This window comes from Myotis brandtii, unplaced genomic scaffold (assembly GCF_000412655.1).
Source record: "Myotis brandtii unplaced genomic scaffold, ASM41265v1 scaffold216, whole genome shotgun sequence".
NCBI classification, from domain to species: Eukaryota; Metazoa; Chordata; class Mammalia; order Chiroptera; family Vespertilionidae; genus Myotis; species Myotis brandtii.
In genome coordinates, this window is record NW_005358092.1 from 2,076,027 (window position 1) to 2,092,998 (window position 16,972).

The 16,972-nt window shown below is 49.3% G+C and overlaps 1 protein-coding gene across 1 annotated transcript in view; it reads right to left on the minus strand.

Moving 5' to 3' along the window:
* Positions 1-16,972, minus strand: part of CACNA1C (calcium channel, voltage-dependent, L type, alpha 1C subunit) — a 231,694-nt gene that overhangs the window by 122,942 nt on the left and 91,780 nt on the right. Inside the window, exons 7-10 of the mRNA XM_014539424.1 lie at positions 15,229-15,319; positions 7,872-7,898; positions 3,238-3,398; positions 1,491-1,716 (exon numbers count right to left, since the gene is read on the minus strand). Of these exons, the coding sequence (XP_014394910.1) occupies positions 1,491-1,716; positions 3,238-3,398; positions 7,872-7,898; positions 15,229-15,319 (505 nt within the window). The remainder of the gene's footprint in view (positions 1-1,490; positions 1,717-3,237; positions 3,399-7,871; positions 7,899-15,228; positions 15,320-16,972) is intronic.

The window sequence follows — 16,972 nt, forward strand, 5'->3', positions numbered from 1 at the left end:
GCTGTCAGTCAGGCCCCACAGCAGATTCTTCAGGAGAGGGGCTTGCTTCCTTCCAGGTGCTTCTGACATGGGCTGACCACAACCCACAGTGAGAAATATATATTATACTACAACTCAGACATATATCTCAAAGATTTTGATGAAAAAATGCATGCGTTCATGTGAGGCCTTCTGATGCTTCCTTACTCTATTTAGCTCTTTCATGAAAAGCGAGAGTTCCTCAAAACCTTAAACACAGTTTCTAAATGACCCGAATAGTCCACTGCTAAGCACATATCCAAGAGAAATGGAAACATACATCCGTACCAAAAACTAGAACATCAGTTATTCATAGCTGCATTATTCGTAGTAGCCAAAAGGCAGATATAAACCAAATGTCCACCAAGTGAGGAATGAATACACAAATGGGGTACATATCCATACAATGGGACGTTATTCAGCCAAGAAAAGAATGGAGTATTATCCATCCTACCAAGTGGGGGAACCTGGAGACCATCATGCCAAGTGAAAGAAGTTAAACACCATGCACAGCCTGAGTCCACATAGGTCAACGCTCACAGTGGGCAGATCTAAGGGATAGAAAGTCAGTTAGTGTTGCTACTGGGAGGGGGGTGGGGAATGAGGAATGGGTCTGGGGTCTCTTTTAGGGGTGATGAAAATGGTCTAAAACCAGAAAGTGCTGATGGTTGCAACGCTCTGAATACATACAAAAATGAATTGTATAAAGGGGTGAATTTATTCGTATGTTAATTACATCTCAAGAAAGCTGTTTAAAATGATGGTGTGATCCAATACAAATGGGTCAAAATGCAGTTGAAAATGATTGTCCTAGAATATGCTTCCCACTCCCGACCCCTGCCCGGCTTATCCTCTGCATGAGAATCACTGCAGAGCCTGGCAGATGGACAGACAGACAGAGGGGCGAGCATGGGGAAGGAGGGATGAAAGCCCTCTGTGGCACAATATCCACGGCCCTTCTTCAGTTAAGGGACCTCGGAGCCAAGCCTGCACCTGCTAGGCCGCGTTTCTGTCTCTCACAGCTGGGGGGTCATGAGAACAGAGGTGTGGGGAGATTTCCCGGGACAGCTGGCTCAGTGGGGTGGGTGTCCCCGTTGTTCTGCTCCTGCTTGCCTCAAATTCCAACAGGAAGGCTCAATCTCCAAGAGCCACCTTGTGACCTTGGGGTGGAAGGCAGGCCTAAGGCTGGCAAAGCAACCAGGAGACGGGTCCCGCTGCCATCTTGAAGCCACCGGGGCTTCCTTTATGTGGCTGAGCAAATCCCTAATTTGCTTACAGCACTGAGCTGAGTCTCTGGTACTAGCAGTCAAAGGGACTTCTAAGTGATACGCCATGTAAGTGAATCAAAGCTCCCTCCCTGATGGGGCCGCCGGACCCCTCTGGGAACAGCAGCTGCTCTCCCGCCCAGGCCTTTCTGCCTCCCTGCCCTCCGCGCCAACATCTCCCCGAGTCCCGTGAGTGGAGGGCAATACCTGGTGATTTTAAATATCCTCAGGAGCCGAACACATCTCAGCACAGAGATGCCCAAGGGGGACATGACCTTGGTCTCCACCAGGATGGTCTCCAGGATGCCCCCGCACACAATGAAGCAGTCGAAGCGGTTGAAGAGGGACACGAAGTAGGCCTGCAGGCCCAGGCTGTACATCTTCAGCAGCATCTCCGCAGTGAACAGGGCCAGGAGCGCCTTGTTGGCCGTGTCTGGCAGGTTCAGGAGTGGGATGGGATCCAAACAGGTGTGAGAGGAGGGAACACGGGGAGGAGGAGAAAGAAAACACAGTAATAATCAGCACTGAAAAAAACTAATTCTCCCTTCCCAGCCAGGACACCTCTCCCATCCACAGCCACCAGAACAGAACAATTAGGGCCAAATCAATGGGAAAGAGGTATCCATTTATCAAGTCCAGCAATCGCCCTTATCCATAGGAGATATAGTCCAAGATTCCCATTGGATGCCTGAAACCGGAGATAGTACTGAACCCTACATTCACTGTTTTTCCTGTACATCCACACTTGAACAGTACGAGGCTTCACCATACTATTCAGAACAATGTGCAATTTTATTATTTATTTATTTTTGTTACTCTATACCTGAGGATATTTTTCCATTGATTTTTATAGAGAGTGGAAGGGAAGGAGGGGGTAGTGGGGGGGGGGAGAAAGAGAGAGAAACATCATTGTGAGAGAGACACATTGATTGGTTGACTCCCACACATGCTATGACTTGGGCTGGGGATCCAACCTGCAACCCAGATACCTGTCCTTGACCAGAAATCAAACCTGCGATCCTTCAGTGCATGGGGTGATGCTCTAACCACCGAGCCACAATTATTTTTGGAATTTTCCATTTAATATTTTCAGATCATGATTGACCACAGGTAACTGAAATCTTAGAAAGTGAAACTGAGAATAAGTGTGTGTGTGTGTGGGGCTATTATATCTACTACAAAAGCTTTGCAGCCTTATTTTCTTTCTCCTTACAGCAGCTCTGAGAGGTAAGTATTATTGCCCATTTTCCAGATATAAGAAGTGAGGCTCAGAGAGATGAATACTCAACCCAAACCAATAAGCCAAGAGGCGAAGCCAGGCCATCTGAGTCTGGAGTGCACCCCTGTGTCTGCCTGATGCCTGGGGTGGTGCTGAGTGGCCAGTGAGGGGTCACTTCGGGGAAGGGCCTGGACACTAACTACCTGCCGAGGAGGCTCCCCGTGTTCAGGCCACAGCTGCCCTCCCCCCTGCTTTTTTGCTCACCTCATCCTCACGTCTGCAGCCCACCTGGACTTACCGCCACGTATACCTGGAGGCAACAGGAAAGCTAAAGGATTGAAAACCCCTTCTGGGAAGTCAGCGGCCAAGGGTCTGAGAGAGCCAAACTAGGTGCAGCACGTGTCCATGTCACTGGGCCCAACAATGACTATTGGGGCAGGCAGATGGCATGGACCCAGACAGGTGAGCCAGCTTGTTTACGATGAGGTGTGCATTTTACTGTGGGACTTTCAAGCTGCCAGGCTCTTGGTGTCTCCAGCATGGTACCTGCCAAGAGCCACAGCCATGGATGCTTTCCTGTCCACCTTCTGCATGTGAGGGCTCACTCCCTGGGACTCAAGCATGTCAAACTTGTGGCCCGTGGGCCGCATGCTGTTTATTTGGCCCGCGTTAGCCTTTGAGTTTGACATGCTTGTGCTAGAGTAAACTAGGACAGCGCCAGGGGCTGCCTCTCACCTTGGACTTCTGTGAGCCAGTGCGGCTGGTTGTAATGCTCCGAGGCAATGGTGAGCGTGTTGAGGAACACCAGGAAAATCACGAGCCAGTAGAAGACATTGGACTTGACTGCGGCACGACACTTCCTTCGGCAGAACCGATTCCACCGGCGCCAGTAGCGACTGGAAAGGGGTGGGGGGGGGGGAGAGAAGAGTGTGAGGGAGGTGGCTATGAAATTCAGATTTCCCCACATGATTCTACTGTGTAAGCATGACCGAGAACCACTACGCTAGATGAACCCAAGAAAACAAGTCACATCTCGTAATTCTATGGTGGCATGTTTAAAGCATACCCCTAATTTCATCCTTGCAATGCAGAGAAAATATGCGGCTGGATGTGTAACCCTGCTGACCAAACACTGAAACAAGTTCCTGTGCTGCAAAGGACAGAAGGCAGAGGATGCCTGGGAGGCCACACAGAGGGCCGCACTAAGGACTTCGAGAGGGAGAATGATATGATGAGGTTTGATTTGAAAATAAAACAACCAACACAAACAACCACTCTGTCAACTTCTACTCGAGGAACAGTATGAAGAATGCTCTCTCGGCCATCCAGGTTGAAGAGGAGGAAGGCAGTAGCTTTATTCATGGAGAAGAGGACACTGAATTGATACCAATTTTGGAGGCAAAACCAATAGGCCTTTGAGCCTGCCTGGATGTGCAGGGTAAGAGAGAAAGGGATGGAGAAAGGTATGCAAGGGAGAGTGGAAATTTCTAGCTGGGGTGACTGGGAAGAGTGGTTCGTCTAACTGGTAAGGTACCCATACGGAGCTTGGGGAGCTCAGCTCAGGAAATCCATTTGAGGGGCTGGCAGGTCCTGTGGAGAAACCCAGCGGGCAGTTGAAGATGGGGAGAAATGAAGATGGTTTGGGTAATAAAGAAGGCAGGTGAGAAACAGAGCAGAATTGTGGAGTAATGTCCATGAACATCTGTACTCACATCTGTATTCTAGGTTTCCAGGGAGGGAGACGTCTGCTGTTTATGATCCCTTCACTCATCCCAGATTACTTCTACCTACTGTCCCTGGATAATCCCTTTACCAAACACTGGTGCAACGAGACTAGTGGGACGTACATCTGGGAAGGGTGTGGTTTCCTCAGAACCACAGGGAGAACCTGGTATTTTGGCTTGCAGAGCAGGGAGGGAAGAGCAGGGAGGGTTCACTAGGTCATGTTCTGATCTGGCCCTATTATCACTGTGGGTGCTGGAATGCCCTCTCCAGTGAGCACCACACCTTTGTGGGGGACACTTACCTGCTACCTAAGGAAAAGTCACTACACAGAGAAGAAATACCTCAGGTCAGAAAATTATAGTTTCCAGATGCACTTACTACCCTGGGTAAGCGTGAGGATACGAGAGGGTGAACAAAAGGGTACAGGAAGGGGACTGAGTCCCTGGTGGTTGGTCCTTAGTGAGCTGCGACTTTTGGAGGTGGCCAGACCTCGGTACAGAGGAGTCTTTCTCGCCTGGGCAGGACTCTGATTCTTCTATTATTATGGTTATTAATATTGTAGAGAAATTTGGTAACACAATTTTTTTTTCATGAGAAATGAATTTTCAGGACAGTCATATCGGATCTTAAATAGCTTACACTGTAGTTTCAAAAAATGTTTTAGATACAATGTCATGTTACAGAAGTCACTGATGCTTGTATTCAGAGTCCAAAGGAATCAAGTTTGCTTTCTTTTACGTGTTAGGAGCCGACTCGAAGTCAGTTTATGCCGAGAACTTAGATTAAGCTCCTCTTTCCCTGGGGTTTGTGGTTAGTGGCTGCGGGGGTGACATGGTCAGGCCTGTCCACAGGTCTGGAACTGCTCTGCTCGAACCCCTGAAGGAGAGGCTGTCACGGACAGGTGGTATCCCTAAGTCGTGCTGTTATCCTGCACAGCCATTCACGAGAGTCACGTGGATTTGAACTAGGGTGGGGATGGGGTAATTACTACCCCGAGAAAGTATTTAAAGATAATTATACACCTCCCACTCTTCAAAATATAGCTTTGCCTGACAACTGGTTTCCTGGCAACACTTCCTACTGTATAATAAATGCAATGGTTTATTAGAATGTGTGAATTTATTTGTGTTTACATATGCATGGAGGATATAGAAATTAAATGATAAAACAGGGAGGAGAAATGTGCCTGCTGTTTAGTTCCCTTCACACTAACTGGGAAAGTCATTTTCTCTAGAAATAGAACTTTCCCATGTAGACCTGGGAGAGAAGGATAGATATGACTGTGTCTAATCCACTTCTACTCCACTGCTTCCCCTAGGAAATTTCTGCTCACTCACCTCAGATCCTCCTCACCTCTTCCCAATATGGACCCTGCGCTTGCCTTTCTACATGGACTGTCCCCCCACTGTCAGACCCTCCCCTTCTATGTCCTATCCATCCCAGCTTCTCCCTGGAGTACTTTTCTAGTCTTCCCAGGCTTAGAACTCCTGTCAGACTCATAGTCAGCATCATTGTTTAGTTATATATTCAAGAAGTACTTACTGAACACCTATGTGGGCCAGGTACTAGATATTCAACAGTTAGCACGACAGACATAGCCTCTGTCTGCATAAAACCCACGTGGTGCGCAGACCACTCAGCAAGCAATCGCAGAGCATGATCAGTGCCAAGGTGGGTCAGCAGAGCACATACACGGGCACCCTAGCCAGTCACAGAGGAGCCAGAAATGGTTCCCAGAGGAAATGCCTTCCCAGTTATCTGGCACTGCACGTATCTCCAATTAGGGGAAGGGACTGTCTTGCACTTTGTTGTCGACTCACAGTACATGCCGTCCATTTCACGAGCTCTTACAGGCTGGAGACAAGCTCCTTGGAGACAAACTTTGGGCCTCGGGGCTCTTGAGACCCAGGGAAGAGGGAGGGTGTGAGGAGAGGGCCGTGCTCCTGAGAGTTTGCTTGGCACATAATTTTTGACAGTCATCTAGAATATTAGACAACATCAAAATGATGGACACTTCAGGCTCTTTCTAGTGGCTACAGAACTGAGAACAAGCAACATAGAAAATCATTAAATTTAATTATTTTATATCTAAGTAACTTAAAAATAGACTATTAGAGATGGGGGCAAATACGGGTGCCTTGTTGCTTATGGGACAGAAGAAGTAAAGGGAACATTGGAGGCACATTTCACTGAACATGGGGCAGATAGTCCTCCAAAATTCTAGAAACTCCATGGGACCCACTTCAGAACTCTATAAAGTGGAGGTCTGGAAGCTCCAACAGGTTATCTGATTAATCTCTTCAGGTTGCATAAGACTTTGTGAATCATTTGTTCCATCACTGTTTAAATCCTCTTCTGAACAGGAAGCCCCAAATGTTGCAAAGTTCCTCATTGTAACTAATTCTAATACTATAAGTCATTAAATTTGCAGAATTTTTCCTAAAAGCTCTGCTCTAATATTTCTTTTAAATAAACTGTAACTTTGTATATTCAGTTTTGCAAATAGAGTAGGCCAGTTTTTAAGCTCAACTTCCATTATTTGTCATTGCTAAACTGAGTAAATGATCAGGAATGCTTTGATTTTTTTAAAACTCAAATTTTAGAGATTTTTTTTTGAGTAAAACAGGCTCTTCACTGTCTATAAGGTTACTTCTAAGTTGCAAAAGTTCGCTCTCCATTTCCCCCCTGTATTTCCTTGCTCTTCTCCTATATTCTTCCATTCAGTCTTGGCTGCCACAATCCGACACCAGAAAGAGCGGACACATTTTTCTTGCATCTGTAGTGGAAACCTTAGTATACACATGTGCGAACAGCCTACCACTGGGCTGGCACTCAGCTATACTCTCTGGAACTAATACCTCTGGAGCATGCAGAATCTATTGAAGGCAACAGGCATGTGAGCCAATAACTGGTGTGTAGTATGGTAAGTGCTGTGATAGAGTTATGAGCAAAGCACTATGGGAATGGAGGGAGGCGGATAACTTCCCCTGGGGAGTTTGCAGACATTTTTGCAGTTTGTGACATTTGAGGCTCTTAACAAAAGTCTGAGTTCTCCAAATGAAGACATGGGGACACAGTGAATCAGGTAGAAGAGAGGCTCCAGGCAAAGGCCCTGATGTACGAGAGGACAGGGAACATTCCAGTAAATGCAAGTTCCATGGGTTGGAACAAAGGGTATGTGCAGGGGAGTGAGGAAGGTGAGACTGGAAAGGCAGAGGGGGCTGAAGACCATAGCCTCTGTGGAAAGTTCGGAGCCCAGCCGCGTGGTGATCCTGTGTGCTTCCCAAACCCTTGACGCTCATATCTCACTGTGGCCCACGGACATGAAGCATCAGAGCAGCAGCAAACAACCACGTGGCAGTGATTTTAACTGGACTTCATCTTATAAGGGAGGGGGCACACTAGGCCTCACAGCCGCCTTGGGATGGTGCTGCCCAAAAGATTGATGGATAAAGATAATTCAACACGTATCAACCCCTGGATTATTTGCTTGCTATAACCCCCAAACCTCTTCTTTAAATCTAGCCATACAAAAGAGGGCAGTTCCCCCTTTGAAGAACACCCCCCACTCTTCCACCCTCCTGGAAGGGCACTGGATAGAGCTGGCGGCAGAGGGAAGGAAGAGCAGCATGTCCTGCACTTACCTGAACTTTGACTTGGAGATCCGGTGGCTGAAAGAGAAAAGGGGGATGTTAGCAGATGACACATGTTCCCTTCCATTTCAAAGGTGTTCAGCCATGCCAGGGAAGTCGATGTCCCCTGCTGACTATCTGTGGGCACCGGATGGATGTGTGGTGTGACTTAGAACAACTCTGAAGAGAGAACCTATTTGTCAGCATCTTCTGGTGTGCTTGTGTGTTTCAATGTGGAGACTGAGGCCTGTCCCACTGACAAGTCTACAAATCCAGTGTCTTCTGAGTGGAGCGGGAGAGCCCGGTGCTCTCAGATAACCAGCATCTACCACGAAGTACGATGAGGTCAGGTTAGGCAGCGTGTTAGGAAGCTGCACCTTGAGAAGTGCCATAGAGGACAGGGAAGCACCTTGGGAAGAGCCATACAGGACAGGGAGGTGCCTTGGGAAGAGCCGTACAGGACAGGGAGGCACCTTGGGAAAGGCCGTACAGGACAGGGAGGTCTCTCCAGCAGGTGGAGGGTCTCACCAGCCAGAGGCCGTGGCAGAAACACATCGGGGAGACCCCACTGCCGTCTGAACAGGAGCCTGGCCAACGCTGGCTATGAAGTGAAGATGAGCACAAGAGCCAGCTGGGCACTGAAAGGCACTACAGTCCTGGTGAGGGCAGCTACCTGGGCCTGAAGGAAGCCATGGGTCCTGAGGAGAAAGCCAGCATGCTGGCAGCCAGGTGCAGCCCGGAAGCCCTGGGGGACTCTGGGCAGGAGCACTGGGCAGGTGTGCTGCTGGCTGATTCGAAGGGTCACTGTATGGGGCGGGTCCATTGAAAGGTGAACCTTCAAGGAGGCCCTGAGACCACCTAGTTCACATAGGAGAGTCCAGGGGAGCTGGACGGAGGCAAGATGGGAGAAGATAGAGAGATAGAGGAAAGAAGAGAGGAAGGAAGGGAGATAAATATATGGAGAGAGAGAGAGAGAGAGCGAGAGAGAGAGAGAGAGAGAGAGAGAGAAAACTTGAGACAGAAACTTGAAGGCAGTGGGTCAGAAAGGCTTGGTGTCCAGGGAGTAAACACTGGAGAGCTTGCAGGTGGATGCACAGAGAGATACAAAATCATCCAAGTTAGAGGTGGCAAAAGGGATGGAGAGAACAGTAGAGACAAAGAGATGCCAAGAGAAAACAGGAGCAGGGACTTGAGAGGCGACTGCTGCAAGCCTGTGTCATCCAGCTCAGCACAAAGCAAGCTCTGTTGCATAGCAAGAAAACAACCCCTCTCATTGTTTTTTATTTAAAAAAATTAAACCAGAAGATGTGGCAGGTGGCAAAGCCATCGAGCATGAGATAATTATATCTCTGGGGCACTGAGAATCTGAGCCAAGTGCCTTTACTGCTCTGAACCGTTAGCTAATAACCTTTTCCCGCCTCCAAAGACTGCCTGCCAGGGCTGGAGGGTTTAATCACATGTTAACAAAGCATGTGGGAGGGGGAGAGGGAGCCGGGCAGCATTTTATTTAGAGTCACAGTTTAATGGGGAAACAAATGTTTTCCAGGTGCTAATTGGGTGGCAGGGAGTCCAGGGTGCTCTGTTCTCCAGCAGGGCTGGGCTGAGCATGGCACCTTCGGGCAGTTCTCACTCTTGCAGAAGCCAATGCAGATGACCATGATCTCCGAGGCTTTGTCCATAGAGCTTGGTCAGCCCTCGGCGTTCTTTCTGAAACGTCTCCATGACCCTCTCTGCAGTGCCCGTCAGTGCAGACCACAGCCCCTTCCCCACAAGGCTCTCTCTTGCAGTCCAAGGGAGTCAGAAGAAAATTGGGTTCTTAAATCCAACATATATGGAAACCGAAATCTGAATGTTCACATCTTCCAAAGAAGTGACTCTGGGAAGTGGACAGAGGGAAGGATTGGTGCTGGGTGACTTTGAAATGAGGGCCTGGCCTGAGTTTAGGCATGGCCATCAGCTATGGGTCCTCACATGGCATTCTGGCACATTCTGAGGAGGAGGAAAGGGAGCAGGACTTTCTTTTCCACTTAGTTGCATGTTCTGATGTATAACCCTGGACCACACTTTGAGACTGATTTTCGTGTTGTTGCTGTTTCAGGGGATTGTAAGCTTAATTTCAGGCTTTCTGAGTCTGGAACATTCATCCCCTTCTAAGCACCATATTACTTAAGTGTTTGTACTTGGGAAGGGGAGAGTGCTGTTCAAGTGGCATGTGTCTGAGACCCAGGAAACCCAGCCCTTGGAGAGCTGAGGTTAGAAGTCTTGTAAAGCCCAAGTGCATTGATGCCTCCATTCTCCCTGACAGGTGTGAGAGGACAGTGGGGCCCGCTCCACAAAAACAGAGGGACCCCATCGCTCTGCAGCCTTTCACCTCCTGGGAGGTAACCACCGGCTTAGGGTTTGGAAAACTGCTCGCACTGGTCCCCTGTGTGAGTAAGCCAGGTGGGACTAGGTGGGTGCACCGCTCCATACCCTGGGCTGTTTCACGTGTGGCAAATGCTTCCTTCTAATGAACAGTAGAGCCTCCAGCTTCTCCAAACCCCAATAAGGCGCACACAGCTTGTTCATAAGCTTGATGGCTTTTTCTATCATTCTATTCTATTCTATTCTATTCTATTCTATTCTATTCTATTCTATTCTATTCTATTCTATGCCATCCCATGCCATCCCATGCCATGCCACCCCATCCTATCCTAAAAACCCTATCTAGTGTTTTAAGTGGATTCTTAAAGAGCAGGGAGATGAGGAAAGTTAGAATTTAACACATAAGACCATCAGAACAGTTCCAATGGATTGGACCTGGGGTACATCTAATCCAAGATATTTTTTTCTGCCTAGGCCTCCAAGACAAACCTTCTAGGAAACTATGATTTTCTTTGATATTGAAGTTCAAAACTAGAGAAAACCCCAAAACTCTTTTTGTTTTGCTTCGTTACTCAATTTGCACTTGTCATTATTTGACAAATATTTGAACTTCTTGGGAGCCATTTATATTTTCAGCTTCTCTCCCCTTCTTAGAGTAATGAGCACCATATGTTTACTCCCTGTTGTGTGAAGTAGCATTTGCCAGAATTGTCCCAATTTGCCTTTAACATAAATCAGAGGGCACTGGAGTCACCATCCAGGCTGACACACATCTGACTGCCTCCTCATCTCTATCGCTGCAACACCTCCCATGGCTGTTAGCACTGGAGCTACTAGGTACTGAAGGCAGTTGCTCCCCACCCCTGGCCAGAGTCTCCTTCTCTATTAGCCCTCTTGCTCTTTCACTGAACCCACTTGGCCCTCACTGGATCTTCCCAACCACTCACTCTTCCAGGGCTCCCAGGCCAATGCACACGTCACCTCCAGTTCTCAGCTTGGCCCCATGGTCATGTCAGGGCTGCCCTCCACACCACACAGACTCCCCACTGCCTGGGCCTTCTGCTGGGTCTGCTTGGCAAACCCCACCCTGGTTCACACCACTGTCGTGTTTTTAGTGCTGCCCTCAGGCCAAAGAGCCTACCAAAAACCATGTCACATAGTTCTGCAGGCCAATTGCACATTTACGATGTCAGGCTCCACTGTGGATTCGGATTCGCACTGCTCAGCAAGCTGTTTGCGATGTCCTGGTGACTCACTAGTTTGAATCTCCTGTCCTGCAGGTCCCTAGGACACCTAACCCTCCTCTGGGAGGAGCTGACAGATCATTTGCTATGACTCCTATCGTATCTTCAGCAGAGCCTGTTTCTGGTTCTATATTCTTTATAGAACTGTTGGCTTTGAGAGCTGGATCGATGGTCCACAAATACCAAGTTACAGGGTGTTTTATTCCAGAAATCTTACATGGAAGCCCAATATGTGAAAGAGGTGAAAGTGGTCTCCTGTCCCAGCCCTGCAGCGGTTCCCAGGACCCCTGGCCTCTGCTGAGAGCACCTGAGGCACCATCAGGCCAGCCCTTCCTTCCCTAGAGGAGGAGACCAAGACTCAGAGCACAAGTGCCAGCTGAGGTCCAGGGCGGGTCAGTGCTGGACTGCAGGACTCCTGACGAAAGGTCTCTTCTCCCATCTCCTGGTGAGTCCCAGAGGTAACGGAGCTCCTTCTTCCTGTGTGAATCCAGTGTCTCAAACTGTCTTTGAAGTCCACTCCCTCTTCTTAAGTAGTTCCTTCGTAGGCACTCCCATTTCCATCCCAGAGCCTTTAGCCCCTCCATTTTCACAGACTTCTTTTTTTGCCTTAAAGATCATCTCTTTACTATGATGAAACCAGCCCCCTCTTTCTAGGATCCTACTCTCCTCTCTCCTTTCCATGGCCCCACTGGTGGAGTCAACTCCTTGTGCTGGCTCATTTCCACCCCCTCTCCACTCTGAGACTCAGCTCCCACCGCACAGAGCACAGAGTCCTCCACCCCTTTCCATCCCCACACGTGACTCTAGCCTGCACCTCCATCATCTCACCTGTGGGTAACTGCCAGGGAGGCCTCCGCCCACGTGTACTGCTTCCCCATTGGCCCCGCCCCTAAACTTTCTTTTCTAAAGTGGTCTGTCAAGAATGCAAAACTAACCAAATCAACCAGCTCCTCATCCCATGACTTCTCACAGTCTTATGACAAAGACCAAGGCCATCAAGGGGTCACTCAGGCCCATCTCCAGCCTCGTCTCTGTCTTCACTCAGGCTGCACTGTCCAAGCTGGCCTTCTCTCAGTTCTTCCACTCCAGGGCCTTGACATGCACTGTTGCCTCTGACTGGAACATTCTTCCACACTCTTCACCTCAGTAATGTACTATTCTTCAACCCTTCAGTTCGGAGCTGAAATTTTATTTCTCCCCAGCAGCTGTTCCCAACCTGCCAGTCTAAGTCAAGTCCATCCCTGTCATTAAGCGCATACTTCAGCTATTCTTCCTTCTTAACACTTACCCCAATTTTAACGACTTATTTACTTATGTCAACTTCACACCAGGTTATGAGCTCTAGTGAGAGGGTGTCAATTTGCTCTACTGACTGCTATGCGTCACCATCGCTAGCTCCACACCGGGCACACTACTGACTGAGTGTACAGATGGATGGCTGTGTCTTGAAATTCTTCCTCCAGTGGTTTCCAAGCGACTGCTGAGATCTGTACCCCTAACACTACTTCACCTGTTTCATTTACTTGTTCTTATTCTTCTATGTGTCTGTGTCTCAAGGTTCTGCCTCCATTTTCCTAAGAACAACCCTGGCCTATGACCTCGGAATAGTTTTTATCCTGATAACCTCAAACGTGTGACTCCTCCCTGCCCAGAGCCAGAACTGGACCTCGGACCTCCACATCCTGCTGCCTGCGTGGTCCCTTGGCTTGGCCTGCTTCACAGGGCACTTCAGCATCCTTATCATGTTCTGCCTCCAAACTTCGATGGCTCCTTCCTCTGCACACTTATCCTCCCTCCTTCCTTCTCCCCCCAAATATCACATTGCAGGTCCTTTCTCTCTGCCGCTGCCCCACAGGAGCCATTTTCATCCCAGCCTCTCACTAACATATAAATCCTTACCCAGACCTCATCTTCCTTCACAACTAGCCTCTCACTGCCTCCTCACCACCACCCACTCTCAGGCCCTGGCCTGTCCTCACGCTACCTCTCCCACCAGGAAGTCTCCTCCCATCATTGTCTGAGGGGGGAAGGTGAGAGATGGGGAAAGACCATAATTTATTAAGTACATGTTATAATTCTGGCACCGTGACCAGATATTTTATATGCACAGCGTAGGTATATGAATGTGGACCATTTCTACAGAGCTCTTGAAGGCTGCAGAGCCTGTCCTCAAGGCAATGACAGCTGCACCGGAGGGACTGCCAGCTCTCTCTGTGGGGGGCATCGTGTTCTTCCAACAGAGCTCAGCTCTCCAGTGGCCTCCTGCTGCCAGTCCCCGTCCCTCCTGGCCCCTGTGCCTGGGCCATGCCCAAATCTAGAGTTGCAGGGTCCTTAACCTTCTCTCCGCTCCCTTGGGGTCAAGACCTCAGAAAGGCCTAGCACTGAGGGACTCCGAAGGCTTGCTCTCTGCCTTGCTCTAGTGTGGCTGACTGAGAAATGCAATTGCTTGTTTTGTATGGTTCCAAAAGAAGAGAAGGAAAAAAGGCTTGGATTGCCGCTTAAAACATAATTAGCACCATATTTAACAACATTTGGATGAGAGTGCTCCCCAGCAATGCTGAGAAACCTGCAGTGCAGAGACGGAGGTCACAGGGCTGGCTTGTGCCTGGGCCTTGAGTCCTTTTTCCTTTGGCTCAGGGGTCATTCTTACGTTTAGACTCACTAACTTCTTAAAAAGAATGGGTTCACCCAGACCATTGCGCCACTTCAGAGAGGAAGGGTGATGGAGTGGTTTCATCTGAGGCAGGTCCTCCTCAGTGCCTTCTCTCGGTGCCTTTCAGTGTCCAGCGGAGCTGACAGTTCCTATGCCTCCCAGGCAGGAGGAAGCGTCCCCACTTCCCACAGTGGAGCCCCTTCTGCCCAGAGGAGGCCTTGTGCTCACGGTCACTGCGACCCTGCAGCCTTTATCCTTTGAACTCCGCTTTCTAAGACACTGGTAATGAAGCCAGCAGTTTACTTGTTTTTAGCAGGTAAACCATTTTTCCCTTCTTCTTCTTCTTCTTTTTTTTTTGTTGAGGGGCACATTACCCAGGGACTACCGGTTTCCATTTTAAAGAGTGAACTAAGATGGGTGATGGCAATAATCCACCTGCGAGCTGTTCCCCTCACACCTGGCTCTGCTCCATCCCAGGTCAAAGTCTGCTCTGGAAGCCAGGGCCTGGGCTTGACCAGGGGAGGGAAGTCCTGGACATACAGGCTGGGGCTCGTGTTAGCGGAGCCAGTGTAGTCCAGGCTGAGCACAGGTGAGTTATGAACTACAGTTTGCTTCCCTTCACTAGATGGATAACCTGGAGATGCCGACATGGACCATGCTTATCATCTCCCCGTGTATTTTCTCATGCTTTCCTTCCAGGTCACTTTTATCAGAAGGAAAGAGAGGTGAACGGCACCCAGGGGCCTAACACAGCCGTCTCTTGTGAAAGGGGTGAGAGGGGCTGGGAAGAGAGAAGCTTCAGAGCCACCCTCAACCCCTCACACTCTCTGTATTTCTCTGATGTGATGGAAAGGAGCTCAATATCCAATTGAGGAGTGGTCTCAATTTAAGACTCAATACCAGCCTAGGGCTATACTCACCCCAGCCCTCTGCTCTGGCTCCCTGAGCAGGTTTTTGTTTCCTGCTGTGCTCTGACCTCTGCCCTCTCCCCCAGCCTCACCCCCTGCAGTAATGAGCTTCTCCCTCCCCATTCTGACTTAAGGACATAGCTTCCCTACCCACCCTCAGAAAAGCCCAGCCCCTGTGCTCGCTGGAAGTGCCTACTCACGCCAGCCTGGCCCCACAGTTTTCTCCCTCGATGTCACCACCAGCCACGTTCTCAGTGTTGACAGACTCCGTCTCACTTGTGGGCATGCTCACTGCAAGAGTCAAAGGGATGCAGAACAAGGCATGAGGGTGGGAGGAGAAGGGGAGAGAAGAGCATTAGTGTGCAGTACCCCAGTCTCAGGAGGAGGGTAGCCTACAGCACCCGCTGGTGAGGGTGGGGGTGCTGCTGGGAGCAGGCTGAGGCCCTGCACTGCCCTGGCCAGGTCCAGGATTTCCATGAGGGAGTGACATGCCTGCTACTTATCTAGGGTAGGTCGTGGAATGTGGAAGGGAACCTGGCGATCGGATCATTTACCCTATAGGAGACATAGTCAAAACACTCACCATTGGACCTTTCTCCACCCTCAACTCTACACCCTCAGAGAAGCTGTGTAAGCTTGTCCATTTGTATCCACTACTTGCCATAAAAAGGGGATCTTTCCGGAAAATATTTTATTTCTCTTACCTTTTCCCACCCATTCTCAGGGGCTCCATCCCCAAACATAGGGTCCTGCTTATTTGTAGAAAAGGCATCTCCACCGCCTGCATGAACTACTAGATGGATTTAGCGGAAAGCCTCCTTTCTGTTGTGCATACGGGGTCCTGAGTCTGTTACGTCTGGGACAGTACCTGCTGCCTAGAGCCTGCGGGGACCATGCACTGAGGTGCACACAGGCACTGCAGCCCGCAGGAAGGAGGAGTCCCACACCGAGTTTACTGTGGCCTGACGCTCGACTGCAGGCACGCAGTCTCCCTTCCAGCAGCCGGGACATTCCCACCTCCACAGGCTGACCTGGGATATAAACCACCTACTTCCACTGGCGCTGACCTGCTGGCCATCTCCAGTCTCTCCCTGAGGTGGCAAGGGCTGAGCTTTGAAACCAGAAGGAGTTTTCTCCTTGGAGCACATTTGATGGCTTAGAAGAAGCCATTTCTTTTATTATTATTTTTGATTCCAAGTAAGAATTTAATTCAAGAGATTTATTTTCTACCTTCTATTACCCTTTTAATATGACATATCAGTGAGTTCCTTATTTGTGCCAACCTTTGTTCACAGCATGGGCCCTGGTTCAGCTCTCCTTGCAGAACACAACTCCTCATGTGGGGAGAAAACCACTAGCCCTCAGCAGCCAGAGAATCTACATTAGTGAGGGTGTGGCGTCAGGTGATGTGGCACCATGTGACAAGTCCCCATGGGGCCACCACAGCCCAGGAAAAGACTTCTACTGGTTATATGGATTTCCCCAGTTTCTTCTCTTGTGGATGAACACAAGATGGGCGAGTGGGAAGAGACTCATTTCAAGAACACCGAAGATACAAAGAGAAAGCCCAAGACTTACCATGTGTTTGACTGTCACATCTGAGCAACCTGTCCACCTTTGGGTCATTTTCAATAAAGTTGGGTAATAAGAAATCTAGATGCCATTTTATAGACACTTGGAGCTGGATGGGACTTTAGACATTATCTAGCTCTAACTTGTCCCCTTCACCTCACAGGACAGGAAAACGAGGTCTAAGCAAGGGACAGATGCCCAAGGTCACACAGAGTTTGGGGTGGAATTTGGATTGGAGCACAAGCGTCAGGACCCTCTGTACCATGGTCATTAGATTGTCCCCATGTTGACCAACTCCCTTTCCTACACTCTAGGACCAGATGAGGTTCTTAAGCCAAATCAGGCTGCGGGGACATCACCAGAACACGGTGA